The sequence below is a fragment of the Myotis yumanensis genome, unplaced genomic scaffold (assembly GCF_028538775.1).
Source record: "Myotis yumanensis isolate MYYU_CA2020_CCGP unplaced genomic scaffold, mMyoYum1.0.hap1 SCAF_10, whole genome shotgun sequence".
Taxonomy (NCBI): domain Eukaryota; kingdom Metazoa; phylum Chordata; class Mammalia; order Chiroptera; family Vespertilionidae; genus Myotis; species Myotis yumanensis.
The window spans coordinates 56,372,434-56,390,254 of NW_027223761.1; the positions used below are offsets into that span (position 1 = coordinate 56,372,434).

A 17,821-nucleotide genomic window follows, 5' to 3' on the forward strand; every position below is an offset into this window, starting at 1 on the left:
GCCACATACCTACATACTAGATGATCAATTAATACTTCTGAAATAAAAATCATTTGAGTTGGCTCTTGTCGCTTGATGAATTAGTTTAAAGAACAGTTAAGTATCTCTTGCAGGACTGCAGAGCCACCATGGGGTACCTGTAGTGCATTAGAAAGATCTGAATGCCGGTTTATCTGACTGCAAGGCAGTATCATAATACCTCTCCAGAGACGGTAATTTTTTTTATGAAAGAATGAAAACCTATACATCCCTCAGTAAGGTGGGTGTTACTAATTCAGAATTAGAATTCATCTAGGAAGCAGACAGAGCTGCTGATCCCCTGGATCAGTCTACAGTTGAATCCTCTCCTGACTCAGAGCGGAGAGAGACTTTACATGAATATTTGTAAGCTGTCTTAAATCCTTTTTGAAACAAGGTTGAGGAACTATGAATACACAAATAAGCAATGCTGAGGATATGCTATGGTTTCACTTTCATTTCAACAGGTATTTACTTACTAAGTGCCAACTCAATTCCTAGGATTGGAAAAAAATGGAGAGAGGACACAATTCCTGCCTGAATTCGCTCACAGCTTTATTTTAGGTGGGAAGAGGAATTAAATTAGTGATTTCTAAACCTGGTTGTATATAAAAATAACCCAAACGGCTTGTTAAAAATACAAAATTGGAATATCAGAGGTTAGGTCTGAAAATGCTTATTTTTTTTCAACAGCCCCAGAGGATTCTGATTACAGCTAGATGTAAGAAATGCTGAATTAGATGCACACTAAAATCCTTCCCAGCTCTGGAATTCTATGATTTGCTATTTTTCTAAAGTTTCTTACAAAAATAGTGAGGAACAAAGGAGGTGTGTATTTCTGCCAGCAGAACATTGTTCTGAGAGGGAACACTAGAGCAAAAAGGATGCAAGTTGCTGGTAAGAAACGTTTGGTCTGGAAAGTCATGAGCAGCTTGGGCCAATCAACTGCCGGAGATAAATTCCCTAAACAGTTTATTTAGGTTTGGCTACTTTGGCGTGACTTAGACTAATTATGAAAATTAAGCCAGCTTTTATTTCAGATATTTCATATTTAGAAAAGTAGTAAATCATCATGTATGCTTGGTCTGGAAAGTCATGAGCAGCTTGGGCCAATCAACTGCCGGAGATAAATTCCCTAAACAGTTTATTTAGGTTTGGCTACTTTGGCGTGACTTAGACTAATTATGAAAATTAAGCCAGCTTTTATTTCAGATATTTCATATTTAGAAAAGTAGTAAATCATCATGTATGCCTGAGCCTTACCAGCAAAAGCTACACCATGCACCTGCTTCCTTCCTTAGGAAAGGATCTCAGTTGAATAGAAGATCTGAAACAATGAAATACATAGAAGGAAACATACCTACTAAACATATGGACTATGGTCTCAGAGAGGTTTTTGTGAACTTGACCCCAAAGGCAAGGAAAGAAAAAGCAAAAATGAAGGAATGGGATTACATCAAACTAAAAAGCTTCTGGGCAACGAAAGAAACCATCAACAAAACAACAAGGCCGCCAACCAACTGGGAGAAGATTTTTGCAAACGATATCTCTGATAAGGGGCTAATATCCAAAATATATAAAGAACGTATACAACTCAACAACAACAAAACAATCAGTCCAATTCAAACATGCGAGAGGACCCAAACAGACATTTTTTCCCAAGAAGACATACAGGTGGCCACCAGTTATATGAAAATATGCTCAACTTCACTAGCTGTTAGGGAAATGCAAATCAAAAGCCATTCCATGTTTTGGTTTGAATGCTCCTGGTTTGAAAAACGTCTTTTTGTCATGTGAACCATACATTTTTAGTAAGTAGTAAAAACAAACAAAAACAAACAAGCAGAAACAAAAAAAGGCCTTCTGTAGAGAAAGCCACTTAAATAGCATTCAGTCCTTTTAATCACAAAAAACAATATTAGTGGCTGAGAGTTACATGTTAACAAAAACCATCTGTTAGTCTTTGTGGGTGTTAGGAATGCTTTATAAGCACTGAAACGTGAGGGAAATAGTTGTTAATAGTTTATTATACATAATAATTACATTTGTTAATAATTATAGTAATACCATTTATTTATTGAGTATTTAATATTTCTAGTTACTTTGAAATGCTTACCACACTTTATTCAATCTTCATAAAAACCTATCACATAGGTCCTTTTTTGATCCCCATTTTACTAATGAAGAAATTGAGGTTTATAGCATTGAGTTCCTGGTGACATGCTGCTGGCAAGTTCAGGCCAAGGACTCAAGCCTACTTCTGTGTGACTCCTCAGCCTATGTTTTCAAACATACACTAAATTATCTATCCTATATAATAAAAGGGTAATATGCAAACTGACCCTAACAGCAGAATGACTGGTTACTATGACACACACTGACCACCAGGGGGCAGATGCTCAATGCAGGAGCTACCCCCTGGTGGTCAGTGCCCTCCCACAGGGGGAGCTCTGCTCAGCCACAAGCCAGGCTGCCAGCTGCCAGTACAGCGGTGGTGATGGGAGCCTTTCCCGCCTCCTCAGCAGTGCTAAGGATGTCCAACTGCAGCTTAGGCCTGCTCCCCACTGGCAAGTGGACATCCCCCGAGGGCTGCTGGGCTGCCAGAGGGATGTCTGATTGCCAGCTTAGGCCCAATCCCCCGGGGAGCAGGCCTAAGCCAGCAGGTGGTCATCCCTTGAGGGGTCCCAGACTGCGAGAGGGCACAGGCCGGGCTGAGGGACCCCCCTCCCCCGAGTGCAAAAATTTTTGTGCACCAGGCCTCTAGTATAATAAAGAGCCAGGTCGTAACAATGGAAGGCTCAACCAAACAGGAAGTCAGTGCTGGATTGCCATGGCGACCCAGCACTGACTGGAGCCCCTGTGCGCCCCCAACCCAGCACTGACTGCCTAGGGGGCTGCGGATCAGGCCTGGAGAGAGGCCTGCAGAGAGAGAGGCAGGGTCTGATCCGAAGCTTCTGTGGCAGCCATTGATCAGAACTTGCCTCTCTTTCTCTGCTGGCCTGGCCAACAGCAGCACCTCCATTTCTCTTCAGGCCTCCACAATCAGCCCCACCTTTCTGACCAGGCCCCATTGATAGCCCCAGAGATGCTGACTGGCATAGAAACTGACCAATCAGAACCAAACCTGGGTGAATGTAAGGAGCCAATGGTTGCCTAGTAGGCGGAGCTTTTGACACTGCCTGGCATAGAAACTGACCAATCAGAACCAAATCTCAATCAACTGTGAGGAGCCAATGGCTGCCTAGGAGATGGAGCTTTTGATGCTAACTGGCATAGAAACTGACCAATCAGAACCAAATTGGCTGGCAGAGGGGGTGTTCCCTCAGCCCAGCCTGCACCCACTCCAATCAGGAACCCCACGGGGGATTTCCAACTGCCGATTTAGGCCCAGTTAATCCTAAACCAGTGGTTGAACAGCCCTCTGACAATCTGGGACCGCTGGCTCCTAACCACTCATTGGCTGGCAGTTGGGGGCGAGATCAGGCTGGCAGGAGAGGGCAGTTGGAGGCAACCAGGCTGGCAGGGGAGGGCAGTTAGGGGCAATCAGGCAGAGGCAGTAAGGGGTGAGCAGGCAGGCAGGCAGAGGGGTTAGGGGCAATCAGGCAGGCAGGCAGGTGAGTGGTTAGGAGCCAGTGGTCCCAGATTGTGAGAGGGGTGTTCAACCACTGGTTTAGGATTATCTGGGCCTAAATCGGCAGTTGGAAATCCCCCGCGGGGTTCCTGATTGGAGTCGGTGCAGGCTGGGCTGAGGGAACACCCCCTCCGTGCATGAATTTTGTGCACCAGGCCTCTAGTCTTTAAGTAAATTCACTCTTTCCCACACCAGAATATCATTCTCTAGCCATTAAATTATGTTTTTGAAGAATATTTAAAAGTATGGGAAACTGTCCAGGGTATAGTATTTATGATACACAATTAAAAATGTATATACACATTTAGAAAAAATGCTTGAAGAAAATACATAAAAATGTTAAAGTTTTTCTCTGGGTGGTTGAATAACAGATTTTTTTTTCTCATCTTCCTAATACTTTCCTGTGTTTTCCATATTTTATAAAACAGATATTTATAGTTAGAAAGATAATTATGTTATTAATTAAAATAGACTATTAATATGTTAGAAAGATTATAAGAAAATTCATCAAAATATTAGAAGGCTGTTAAACAAAAGAGCTGTGGTCACACAATAATGATCATTCTTTTACTTATAATTTCTAAAGACTCCTCATAGAAAAAAAAATTTAAAATCCAAATGCTTTAATTGCCATACACGGTCCTTCATAATCTAGCCATTGGCTATTTTTCTAGATTTATAACCCAGCCCCTGGGTATCATCCAAGACTTATTGTCTAAAACTTTCTGTGGGATGTATTCTACTCTCTGGTATCACCAACCACTTGAAGGTGCCATACTCCTTTATAAGCCATTTGCCTGGAATCACTGGACTGTAACCTTTTTCGGGATAAAGGTCATGTTGCTTTAATAATGGTATTCAATATCCCGAGCACAGTGCTTACTACACAGTAACTCTTCAACATATATTTATTGAATAAATAAATGGTCTTCTTTTACCTACTCCTCTCTCCACTTTCAGTGTAACCAAGTGGTTAGATCCAGGCTTCAGAACCAATGAAGTGGATGAGTCATGTGTGGCTTTCACATGTACTCTATGCATTTCTGTGTGAAAGGGTTACAGAGGAAGTTCACTCATATGCTATAATGTAACTTGAAATATAAAGATAAGAAAACATTTTATTAAAAATTTCCCTGAAAGAGAGGACAAGGTTAGCTGTTATTATTAGCCGTTATCATCTTTTAATCCTCTGTTTAAATATCACCTCCTTTCTAAAGCCTTCTCATATTCCCTTTAGGCTTAGTTGCTTCTCTATCTTTCCAATTTCCATTTTGCTTTTTATGTCTCTATATCTATGCATTTCACTGCTTTGCAGTTATTTATTTATGACCGTTTTCCCTACTATGATGTGAAGGAGAGCACAAGGCTTACTAACTCAACTTTATATTGTAAAGGCTTAACTCAATATACATTCGATAATGACTGACACATATGACTCCTTTCTTAAACAACTCACAGACTGTAAAAGACCTAGGTGAGAAGGTAACATCCTTTATTTAGGCAGCAAAATTCCTCATCTGCTTCCTGTTGTTATTCTAATGCCCCTTCAAGTGAAGCATGCCTGGCCCACTCGTCTGAAATGGCTTCATCCCATCTTTGTTCATCACTCTCTTTTTGCCTTCCTTATTATATTTTCTCCTTAGCACTTATTACCATCTAACATGGCATACACTTTACTTATTTATCTCTTTATTGCTTGTCTCTCTTCACTAGAATGAGCTTCATGAAGAGAGATATGTATCTGTTTTGTTCACGGCTCTATCCCTAGAGCCTAAACAGTCCCTGGCACACTGAAGGTATCCAATTTGATATTTGTTGAATGAATGAATACCATGTACACAATTATAGAGACAGATGGTGGGAACGGTGGAGTGGATTTACTATATAAAATCTAAGCCCTTTCCTTGAGGATTGTTTTGACAACCAATAAGAGGCACTGAATTCAAGCTAATGGTCTGGGAAGAGCTTTGTGTGGTCGTCTTTTTTATTTTTTTATTTTCTTAATTTGAAAAATGAATCTTCCTCCTGACTTTATTTTCAAATACACTTTCTTTTTAAAAAAAAACCAGTACACTTTCTGTGGGGATGACAAATATCAGTATTAGGAAATCCAATTATACAAAAAATACTACATTTAGTTTGGGTAGATTTATTTATTTTTTGGTAACATACATTAGGTGGCACTAATTACACAGTAACTATAAGGTAACTAACGTGAAACCACAGAACTGGAACTGCCACAGCTGCATGAGCCTGGGCCTCTCTGGCTGAGCACATTTTGAAAACGGGATGCCCCCTCCAGAGGCACGACAAGGAAACCAGCTTAGGAGTCAAGCCCTGAAGGGGTAGCTCCCCAGAGTCCCTTGCAGCTGACAGATGACAGGCAAGCACGTCAGTTATGAAGTAGTTACAGCCTAATTCACAAAAGTTACCATTTCTCTTTCTAGAAAGAAGCAAGTAGTGAAGGAATTCCTTGAATTAGCGCCTGGTGTATCGGGTGGGAGCGCAGAGGAGGGCTGTTAGAGCAATGGCAGAGGACCCGGCGGGCCAGATCATTAATAATCATGGTTGGCTTCTAAATGCTGGTAGCAAGATGACTTCTGACTTGTAATCTTAGGTAAATTATAGATAAATGAAAAAGGCCAGGAATTATACACTAAGATTAATGAACAGCATTTCAAAATGAACGGCGTGAGGGCTGTGCTTACAGCAGGCTCACAAAACAAGGCACCTAGATTTCTTCTTCCCACGTCTGGCTCGCAGAGCAGCTCTCGTGGCCATTTCGAAAACCTCCCTCACTCCATCTTTGGTCTTTGCTGAACACTCCACATACCCCAAAGCGCCAATCCTGTTTGCCATATCTCTGCCTTCTTCCGGTTTGACTGGCTTTTGCTTCATCTTGGCTAGCTCCCACCTTGTGTGCTCATCATTTCGAAGATCCTTCTTGTTCCCAACCAGGATGATGGGCACATTGGGACAGAAATGCTTGACTTCCGGAGTCCACTTTTCTGGGATGTTTTCTAAACTATCAGGGTTGTCGATGGAGAAACACATCAGGATCACATCCGTGTCCGGGTAGGAGAGGGGCCTCAAGCGATCATAATCCTCCTGCCCGGCCGTGTCCCACAAGGCCAACTCGACCTGCTTCCCATCCACTTCAATGTCTGCCACATTGTTCTCAAACACCATGGGTACATACACTGCTGGGAACTGGTCCTTGCTAAAAACGACGAGCAAGCACGTCTTGCCACAGGCTCCATCACCAACAAGCACCAATTTCTTCCGGATGGCAGCCATTGCTTACGAATGTGCTGCAAGACCCAGTGCGGCCTGTGGCAGAAGTTCTACAAAGTGCCTTGAACTTCTCAGATGAAAGGCACTCGGGAGACGCTCCCACTCCAGCCTCTCTTCGCTGATCCGCGTGTCCCAAGCTCGGAGACTAGGGCGGGCGGCTAAGGATCCACGGACTAACTAACGAGAGAACCAGAGAACCAACGGAGGGAGCGCGAGCGAGCAAGTGAGGGTGGGCGGGGAGCGATGGGTGGGCCCCCGCGTGCCTGGTGGGCTCGGCCTGGCCGCGGTCCTTTGTGGTCGTCTTTTATATCGACTGATGTTAAGATCTATCAGGATCTTAACTGTCCCCAGGAGACAATTAAATGAAGAGAAGGGTGAGCATCCTTTCATTAAATGTAAATACCCCACTAAGAGGCCTCCCTCAGCTTTTGGTACAAGGTAACTGAAGGGAGTATCCGCCTGCAAGCCTGTCACACACGTTAAGAGCTGTTAAGGACCCTGCCTCTCACACTACCCACTGAGTGAAGAAGGCTGTGAAGTTGTATCCCACAGATCCTGGCCTTGAACAGTTTATAAAGTCTTAGCTTGAAACATACTCAATGTGGGTCTAAGTAAATACCCACCTTAGGGTATAGTCTCAACAGAGCCCTTTCTAGAGTATCAGCTTCTTCCATGTAGTCCACCAAGATAAACGGAATGAGACACAGACACAGAGGCAACTAGCTGAGGTAACTTACTGATGACCTGGGCAACAGATTGGGAGCAAGAACAGAAGATGAACTTTGTTTTGGAACATTTGCTATTCCCCCTTCTTTTCTCTTGGCAACTGAAGCTAACATGGCCTACTGTTTGCTTAGACCTTCCCTACTTTTAGTGGATAAAACCAGACTGCTTGCTATAAAAGCACACTGGTCATTCTTTTCTCTTGAATGGGGAGACATACCTAGTTTATAAGAAGTGAAGCCAACACATTTTAGAAAAGTTAAAAATAATGTTGGGGAGTGTCTTTCTGGTTAACTTCTCTGAAATTGTTATTGCCCTATCTGAAGACCATTTCTATAGACTCAGGCTCATACAGTTTCTGTAGGACAGTCACTAGCAGGTGTGTTTGTGTGTGTGGTAGTGGTCATGGAGGTAGAGGTTCACATTAAGCTTGTACAACTTGGCTCAAAAACAGTCCCAACTGAGCATGACAAGTGTCCACTAATGTTCACAAAACCTCAGCTTTGTTTGCTTTTCTATTTATTTTTATTTATTGATTTTAGAGAGGGAGAGAGAAACTTTGATTTGTTGTTCCACTTATTTGTGCATTCATTGGTTGATCTGTGTATGTGCCCTAGCTGGAAATCAAACTGGCAACCTTGGTGTATAAGGATGATGCTCTAACCAACCGAGCTACCCAGCCAGGGCTCAGCTGTGTATTCCATAAGGTAGAAACAAGTGCCCAGCGGTTAATGTAGGATAGCCATGTTGATGATATGTGGGTTCAAATCCTGGCATTGCTATTTTACTCTATGTGTGACTTAATTTTTCAGAAACATTCTCCACAGTTACAAATTTGGTAATAACAGAAAACTAAGATGGGGTTGTTGGGAAGATTAAATGAGAGAATACATGTTAAAACATTTAGTATTGTGCCTATGACACAGAAGCACATGCAATGACTGTTAACTATTATAGTGAGTAATTCCCTCAAGAAAGAGCAACTAACTTTCCTTCTTTCTAGGAACTGAATCTTTTCTGGTGGGAGGGTGGGGTGGAGAAAGGTCCATGGAAGAGGTAGTAGCATCTAATCATTACAACCACTTCAGCAACTTGGAGAATCTGAACATTAAGAGTGTACTGTTTCATATTTTTTTGATTTTTTAAATTATTTTTTTAATCCTCACCTGAGGATATTTTTTCCATTGATTTTTAGAGAAAGTGGAAGAGAGGGAAAGACAAAGAAATACCAATGTGAGAGAAACACATCGATTGGTTGCCTCCTGCATGCGGCCCCGACCAGAGCTTGGGCTGAGGAGGAGCCTGCAACCGAGGTATGTGCCCTTGACCAGAATTGAACCTGGGACCCTTTGGTCAACAGGCCGACGCTCTCTCCACTGAGCCAAACTGGCTAGGACTTCTTGATTTTATTAATGGAGGAATATAGAAGTAGGAACTGTTCAACAAAAGTGGGGCGTCTTTTCTTTATTCAAGCATGTTTCATGCTTAACAGCAACTACAAAAATACAGTTTAAAATTACTGTTGGTAGCAGTAGCTTTCATCATAAGTGGCATTAATCATACATAGTTAAATTTTTAAGCTAAATAGTAGCATTATTCTCAATAAGAATAAACTTCTCCAGAATCACTTTGTTACACATGCACATCCACACTTACTGTGCCAACTAAGTAATTGACAGTGTGTGACTGGCATCCAGGCATTGACCGTGTATTGGAAATGAGTGCAAAGCTTCTTTCTATGAAGTCTCTCTTTGTAAAGAAATTCTTATGCTTCTGAGGTTAATATAGACAAGAACATCCTATTATACCAAGATTATCAAATATGTGAAAGGAAATTGACAAAGAAAAAGACAGCTTTTGTTCTTCACAATAGTGGATGCAAATTTGAAAGACTGTTCGCTTTTATGAAGACAGACCTCATTGCTTCCTAATTTCTTCCCAGGAAAACAGACTGGGGATGTAAGGTGTGACTGAATGACTAGTGATACCTAATTATCGCAAGCTGAACACAAGGCCTGTCACTGAGTATTGGGTCAATTCACATTTCTAAATTAATTAGCAGAGCAATGAGAAGAAAACATCAACTGAATATTCTCTTGGTCCACATTTAGTCACGATCACATGGCATGGCTGAGAATCACTAACAATTAACACCTGAACATATAGCCTGTAACCTTACTTGACATTATATTTGTACCTTTCTCTGGTTTGGGCCTTTGGGGGAGGAGGTGTGGAATAGCAAAAAAATATTAATCCACTTCTCCTGTAAAACTGTGATGATTTGAGTTGGTATCACCACAGAGAGGCCCTGATGACGTGATGTAACATCTGCCTCCAAAAATTTGTAGTTTCTTGGGGAATATTCTGAGCTTTCTGACACTACTCCATCCTGCCCCAGGGCCCTTGCTGTGGCTATCATTTGGACACACCTTTAAGTGTTGAGCAGAGGGAAAACCCAAAAGTGAGAGGAATCACTTCATGATAGTTTTTGTATTTTTCAGAGACCACAACATGCATAATTTTTGGTGCAGTTGCTTCTACTTTCTAAATCTCTCACATTTGTCTGGGAAGTACTGGCATCATCCATCTCTCTGTGCTAAGATAAGGAAGCTCCCTGCGCAGAAAGCGAAAATATATTCCACTGTTTGCTGTGTGACAAAATGGTCTGTTTAGTTTGGGTTTTCAAGTAGTTCATGACCGTGCCATGATTTTTGTATTTTTTAAATTAATGGGCTAATTTTTAGAGCAGTTTCAGTTTTACAGAAAAATGTATCAGAAAGTACAAAGTGCCCATATACTCCCTCACCCTGCCCTCAGTTTTCCCTAATATTCCATTAATGTAATACATTTGTTATCATTGGGGAACCAATATTGATACGTTACTATTAACTAAAGTTCATAGTCTACGTGAAACTTCACGCTTTGCATTATACACTCAATGGGTTTGACAAATGTATGATGACATGTATCCACCATTAGAGTATCGTACAGAATAATTTCCCTGCCTTACACATCTCCTTGGCTCTACCCTTTCACTCTCCCCTGAAGCCCTGGCAACCAGTGATTTTTTTGTACTGTTTCCATAGTTTGCCTTTTCTAGAACAACATGGAGTTGGAATCATACATTATGCAGCCTTTTCAGATTGTCTTCTTTCACTTAGCCATATGCTTTCAAGGTACTGCCATGTCTTTTCATGGTTTGATCGCTCATTTCTTTTCATCGCTAAATAATATTCTATTGTCTGGATGTATCCCAGCTTGTTTATCTATTCATCTACTGAAGGACATCTTGGTTGCTTCCAAGTTTGGGCAATTATGAATAAAGCAGCTATAAATATTTGCGTACAGGATTTTGTATGGACCTGTTTTCTATTCAGTCGAGTACATACAAGGGGCATAATTACTGTTTTGTAGGGTATGTTTAGTTTTGTAAGAAACTGCCAAACTGTCTTCTAAAGTGGCGATCCCATTTTTCATTCTCATCAGCAATGAATGAGAGTTCCTGTTATTTCTTGCTTTTTTCTTGCTTGTCTCTCCAATCAAATGGTTTTTACTGTTGAAGAGGTCACTGAGCTACATGAATTCTAAAAAAAAATATGTAGGAAACATCTGAAAAATCAAGCAACTAAAATAGCAAAAAATCTTTCCGTGTAGAGCACCCATATCTCTGAGGTTCTAAGCTGCAGTGTTAACCTGTGCTCCGTGTCTCCAATACGCTCCATCACTGCAGCCAGACCCCCATCTTGGCCAACACCAGAGCCCTTTTTATTCCAACCTTATGTTTGATCTTCCAGCATCTGTTCTAACTCTTTGTGCACTTGGAAGCCAGACTGAGCTTTTCAAAATGCAAATCCTGACCTAAACACTCCTAGGAGACAGTACAAATCCTTAATACAATCTCTGAGGCCATGCACGTACTGACAGATACCCATCTCTCCCAATCCATCTCTGATCATTTTCTTGTCTGCTCAGTTCGACTGGTTGCTCCCCGGATCCATCATGAGAGTGTGAATTACTAATCCACCACAGGGCCTAAGCACATGCCATTCCTTCAAGTCAGAAGGTGTCTTCTCTCCCACCTCATCTTCACCTACTGAAATCATATTCATTCTTCAGGTCTCCTCTGAACTGACCTTTTCTCAGGAGACCTTCCTTGGCAGTCTACTCACATTGGGCCCTGAAGTTAGTGGCTTCCCAATACCCAAAACCTCTTCATAGAATCTCCCATAAGTGTTATTTCATAGTTAGCTGCTTGATATTTATCTCCTCTAGACAGTATATTTCATGAGGGGAGATTGCATACATTTTACTGACTGCTTTACTCTCAGAAGCTATAATAGTGATTGGGCATGGCAGGGAATCTATGAATACTTACTTGGGGAATGGATAGATAATAACAAACACATAAAGATAATAATTCCAGATAGAAATTGCCATGAATTAAAAATATATTTATCAATGCACTGCTGACAACAGAAATTTCTATTATCCAAAAAAATTGCTATTTCTTTTAATAACTCTGGAAAGCTGATAAAGTCCTTTGTCATGCACACTTAGGCATATATACAAGGTTCTTCATGACTTCCCTTCTGCCTACTTCTCCTGCCTCATCACCTGCTGCTTCTCCCTTCTATGTGATGCTCTAGCAATGCCGGACTGAACTGTTTGCTATTTTCCAGAAGCACCGTGTTGTTTTATGGCCCTGTGACATTGCTCAGTCATTTTCTCCTGTTTGGAAGATTCACATTGCCTGGCAAACCACCTGTGATTCTTAAAAAATAAATTCAACTACAGTTTACATTCAGTGCTATTCTGTAATAGTCTTAGAGCACAGTGGTTAGACAATCATGTACTTTACAGAGTGGCCCCCCTGATATTTCAAGTACCCATCTGGCACCATACAAAGTTATGATATTATTATTGACTATATTTGCTAGGCTGTAATTTAAATCTCTCTGACTATTCTATAGCTACCAATCTCTACTTCTTAATCCCTTAACCTTTTTCACCCAGCCCCCTCAACCCTTCACCTGACAGGGGACCCTGTCAACTGTCAGTCTGTTCTCTGTATCTATGAGTCTGTTTCTTTTTGTTTGTTTATTTTGATACAACTCAGGGGCTCCCTTCTCCAGGAAGATTTCCATAAACACCTGGCACAGCCCAGTGAACCTCTGGTGCTCCATATCAGCCTGTATAGTCCTATATCAGGCTAAAATATGCAACAAATATTTAATGAAGGAGACTCAATATTGCTTACAAAGTTACACCATCATGGGAATATTTCTATTTGCCTTCCTAGCTCCCCTTGCGACTGGGAGTGACATCAATGATGAGACTAATTTTGTCTTGTTCGCTCTCTATCCCCAGTGCCTGTCAGGGAACAGCCACCTGACCTAAGTTTACTGAAATCAACTGAATGATCAATACAAAAGTAGTAAGCAGGGTCAGATTTCCTTAAGAGCAGTTCATTGAAACAATCACAGCATCCTTTTTGATCATCCTAGATAACCTGAGCACTTACAAAAGTACAGAAATTTGCAGACTAACTCTACAGCTGTCAGAATTTATTTCTTCTACCTGTGGTCGGCAAACTGTGGCTCGCGAGCCACATGCGGCTTTTTGGCCCCTTGAGTGTGGCTCTTCCTAAGCCTTAGGAGTATCCTAATTAATTTAAGAACAATGGGCCGAAACCGGCTTGGCTCAGTGGATAGAGCGTCGGCTTGTGGACTGAAGGGTCCCAGGTTCGATTCCGGTGAAGGGCATGTACCTGGGTTGCGGACACATCCCCAGTGGGAGATGTGCAGGAGGCAGCTGATCGATGTTTCTCTCTCATCGATGTTTCTAACTCTCTATCTCTCTCCCTTCCTCTCTGTAAAAAATCAATAAAATATATTTAAAAAAAAAAAAAAAAAAAAGAACAATGTACCTACCTATATTGTTTAAGTTTAAAAAATTTGGCTCTCAAAAGAAATTTCAATCGTCGTACTGTTGATATTTGGCTCTGTTGACTAAAGAGTTTGCTGACCACTGTTCTAGACGATAAAATGAGCAATTGTGTCCCAGCTACAGTCTAAACTGACCTAGGACCATCAAATTAAGGCCCCCATCATTAGCGACACCTCATAAAAATTAGACCAAAAGTAAGATGTATCCAGGTTCTCTTGGATCATACTCCAGGTCTTTCTCCGCTGAGACAATTATCCATCCTTTTCCGCTTTGAAGCATCTCTGCCTACAAATGGGAGCGCTCCCTCCTCTGAGCCCACACACTGGACATGTCTCCATCACTCCCTTCCCTTTTGCATTAAAACCACTTGTTGAAATGTATGTCTCATGTTTCATTGCAAGATCCCCGAAGGCAGGACTCTAGAGAGTATTATGCTAAGTGAAATAAATCAGTCAGAGAAAGACAAGTATCACATATCTCACTTATATGTGGAATCTAATGAACAAAACCAAATAGATTCAGAGTCATGGAAGCATGCAACAGACTGAGGATTCTCAGAGGGAAGGCGGGGGGAGGGAAGAGATCAACCAAAAAACTTATATGCATATATGCATAACCCATGGACACAGACAATAGAGGGGTGAAGGCCTAAGGAAGGGATGGAAATAGAAGGATAAGGGGGGGGGGGGTGGCATCAATGAGGATAAAAGGGGACATCTGTAATACTTTAAATAATAGAGATTTTTAAAAAATTAAACAAAAAAATCTCTAAATTCCAAGAATCTAATCCAGTGGCTAGCTCACAAACACATCAGTCAATGTTTTCTGAATGAATGAAGCAATAATCCTATGTACAATGGGATCAAATAGAGTGTAGTGTTATGAATAGGTATAATAAATACATAAAAACAAGAAATCAACAACATTTTCAAAATACAATATAATCCCCGACATTGGCTCTGGGGAAATAACTGACATTTACTGAACGTCTACTATGTACTGAATGCTGTGCTGGGTTCTAAGCACTTTGTCAATGTCACCGTGTTTTATTTTTATAATAACCTGTCAATGTAAATAAAATCACCTTAGGTTTTAGATGCAGAAACTCAAATTCAGAGAACAGATTTGTAAATTTAAGAAATGTCTGACACCAAAATTCCTTTTCCTGCTGTTGAGACTATTATTTAAAGGGAAATTATTCAGAGAGTGAAAGACGAAAGGACCTCCGATTAAAGGCCGACAGGAATCCTCCCCATGCAAACTGTGTGGGCCTCGGAAAACAAAGTCTCATTTCATCCCCTTCACTGTCCCTGCCTGTCTCTCTGTGTCTAAGCAGATAGAACTCACTCTGCCCTACAGACCCTGGAAGGTCTGTCCTGGCTATAGTTTTCCCACACTGGGTGGCATCAGCAGATGCCTTAAATTGAGATCTTTGTTAAAGATCCTTTTAAAGGTGTGATTACTTAAGGGTATTTTCTTTTCCCCCTGAATTTCCTTAACACTTTTATTTTAGCACTAGTGCCCCAGTGCACGGATTCGTGTACATTGAAAGTAAATTAATTAGAAGGTGGCGGGCGGGTGAGACGAGCTGGACACAACCTAGAGCCAACCTCCCATGGTCCTTCCCCAGCCAACCACACCTGGGGCGGAGCCAGGGCTTGAAGGTCCTCCTGCAGGTGGGATCCCTCAGCCTGGCCTGCGGAGATCGTGCCGAAACTGGCTCTCTGACATCCCCCGAGGAGTCCTAGAGTACAAGAGGGCACTCTGCAAAGTGGATGTTGTACAGGGTGTGGAACGCAAATGCAAGTGTGCAGTAAACCAGATTCGGGCCAACAACGCCCCAGCAATAATATAACCCACAGCCGAAGGTGGAATCGTGTGGCCTCATGAGAAATCAGGCTCCCTCCTTTCTGGTTTTGGGGTGTATCACCTGAGAACCACCGCTGTCAAGTCACTGCAGCTCAGCAGCTCCTGTCTTGAGCATCTGCCCCATGGTTGTCAGTGCACATTATAGTCACTGGTCAGACAGAGGGAGGGACACTTAGCATGTTAGCCTTTTATATAAATACTAGAGGCCCAGTGCACAAAAATTTGTGCACTCAGGGGGGGTCCCATAGCCCGAGCTGTGCTCTCTCGCAGTCTGGGACCCCTCGGGGGACCACCTGCTGGCTTAGGCCCGCTCCCCGGCGGATTGGGCCTAAGCTGGCAGTCAGATATCCTCTGGCAGCCCAGGAGCCCTCGGGGATGTCCACTTGCCAGGGGGGAGCAGGCCTAAGCTGCAGTCAGACATCCTTAGCGCTGCTGAGGAGGCGGGAGAGGCTCCCACCACCACAGCTGTACTGGCAGCCATCAGCCTGGCTTGTGGCTGAGCAGAGCTCCCCCTATGGAAGCACACTGACTACCAGGGGGCAGCTCCTACATTAAGCGTCTGCCCCCTGGTGGTCAGTGTGTGTCATAGTGGCCAGTCATTCCCAGTGGTTCTGCTGTTAGGGTCAATTTGCATATTACCCTTTTATTTATTATATAGGATAGAGGCCTGGTGCATGGATGGGGGCTGGCAGTTTGCCCTGTAGGGTGTCCCAGATCAAGGTGGGGGTCCTGCTGGGGTGCCTGGCCACCCTGGGTGAGGGGCTGAGGGCCGTTTTCAGACTTGCCACACTCCCTTCAGGGTGGGGGGTCCCTGCTGGGGTGCCTGGCCAGCCTGGGTGAGGGGCTGAGGGCTGTTTGCAGGCTGGCCACGGCCCCCAGCCACCCAAGCTCCCAGTGGAGGCTGGCTGGAAGCAGGTATCTGGGATTTATTTATCTTCTATAATTGAAACTTTGTTGCCTTGAGCAGAGGGCAGGAGGGAAGCTTGGCTTCCTCCATCGCCGGGGCAACCAAGCCTCCTGCTTGCTCCACCTCCATGGCTGCCAGCCGTCATCTTGGTAGGGTTAATTTGCATATAGTCAGTCTGATTGGCTGGTGGGCATGGCTTGGGCATAGCAGAGGTGTGGTCAATTTGCATGTTTCTCTTTTATTAGATTAGCTAGATAACTTCTCAGTCCTGCCAAATAGATTTCATTGGAATAGCTCAAAACAACTATTTAACAATAATGGACATAAGGGCAGATAAAACCTTTTTAGTTTCTATAGGATCAATCAATACTTTGCATATAGTATGTCATTTCTCTGGGTGTTTATACATTATTTTCCTTATTATATTGTAAGCTTTTTGAAAGTGGGAACCATATGCTGCTTAACTGTGCATCCCCAGCATTGAGAATAATATCTTAAACATAACAGCTGTAAATTAAAGTCTGCCATTGAATAATTAAAACATAAAAATCATTCTCCCATCTGTTCATGAAGGTTCTGGAAAGCCTGAAAAAAATATACACTCTGAGCCCTGGCCAGTGGCTTTAGCATTGTTCTGTGCACTGAAAGGTCACCAGCTGGATTCCAGGTGAGGACACATAACCAGGTGTAGGGTTCTATCCATCCCTGGTTGAGGTGCATATGGAGGCAGCCGACTGATGTTTCTCTCCCTTTCTCTCTCTCTTCCTCTAATATTTATATTTATTTTGAGATGAGGAATGATTTTTCCCAGCTTAAATATACATGTTGAAATTCAGTAAAAAAAAAAAAAAAATACCTTCTTCAAACCATGCATTGTGAGGGCTGGAACACAGGTTTTCTGAATCCTCTCTGTTTGCAGTTTAAGCATCTTGGGAGCTAGAATTGTCTTGATATGACAGACTTTCAGAGCCCAGCAAATTTCTGACAGTGAGGTTTTCACTTTTCAGAGAAAATGAACAATGTTGCCACTTATGCTATGATAGTTTTAGACACATTAACAAGTGAAAATTGAAAAGCTGGAAATAGCAAAGCTTTTGTGGTTAGATATTAAGATTTCCGGGAGTTGACCCCACAGGACCGCAGATGTTCTGTCTGCTTGTCTGTATTACATAATGGCAGAGAAACTTCTCAGGAACCTGAGCGGATTTTAATCTTGCAAATGTGTATGGTTCTGGGGGAGCTCCAGGGAATCAATAAGCTTTAGAGAAGGCAATTGGTTTCCATGAGAATAAAATGCGGTAGCGAAAGTGAGAGAAGAGTGCCTGTGACCAATCCTACCCTTACCTTAGAGCTCTCCTGCACATTCCTTTGTTTTTTCTTTTCTCCTACATGCAGGGTCCTCAAATAGGGTTTGCATATATTATTTCTGATTC

At 42.4% G+C, this 17,821-nt stretch overlaps 2 protein-coding genes across 7 annotated transcripts in view; both read right to left on the reverse strand.

Moving 5' to 3' along the window:
* The window catches only part of GRM5 (glutamate metabotropic receptor 5), a 443,750-nt gene that overhangs the window by 191,611 nt on the left and 234,318 nt on the right, over positions 1-17,821 (reverse strand). The window lies entirely within an intron of this gene.
* LOC139017424 (transforming protein RhoA-like) lies at positions 6,365-6,946 on the reverse strand. 4 transcript variants are annotated; one of them, XM_070425831.1, is made up of 2 exons: positions 6,818-6,946; positions 6,365-6,757 (listed from the first exon to the last, which is right to left on the reverse strand). In XM_070425831.1, the coding sequence occupies exons 1-2, from the start codon at positions 6,944-6,946 to the stop codon at positions 6,365-6,367; spliced, it is 522 nt and encodes a 173-aa protein (XP_070281932.1). The 4 variants fall into 4 exon arrangements, with proteins under 4 accessions (XP_070281932.1, XP_070281933.1, XP_070281931.1 ...); XM_070425832.1 differs by having other exon boundaries at positions 6,365-6,541; positions 6,791-6,946; XM_070425834.1 differs by having other exon boundaries at positions 6,488-6,669; positions 6,791-6,946.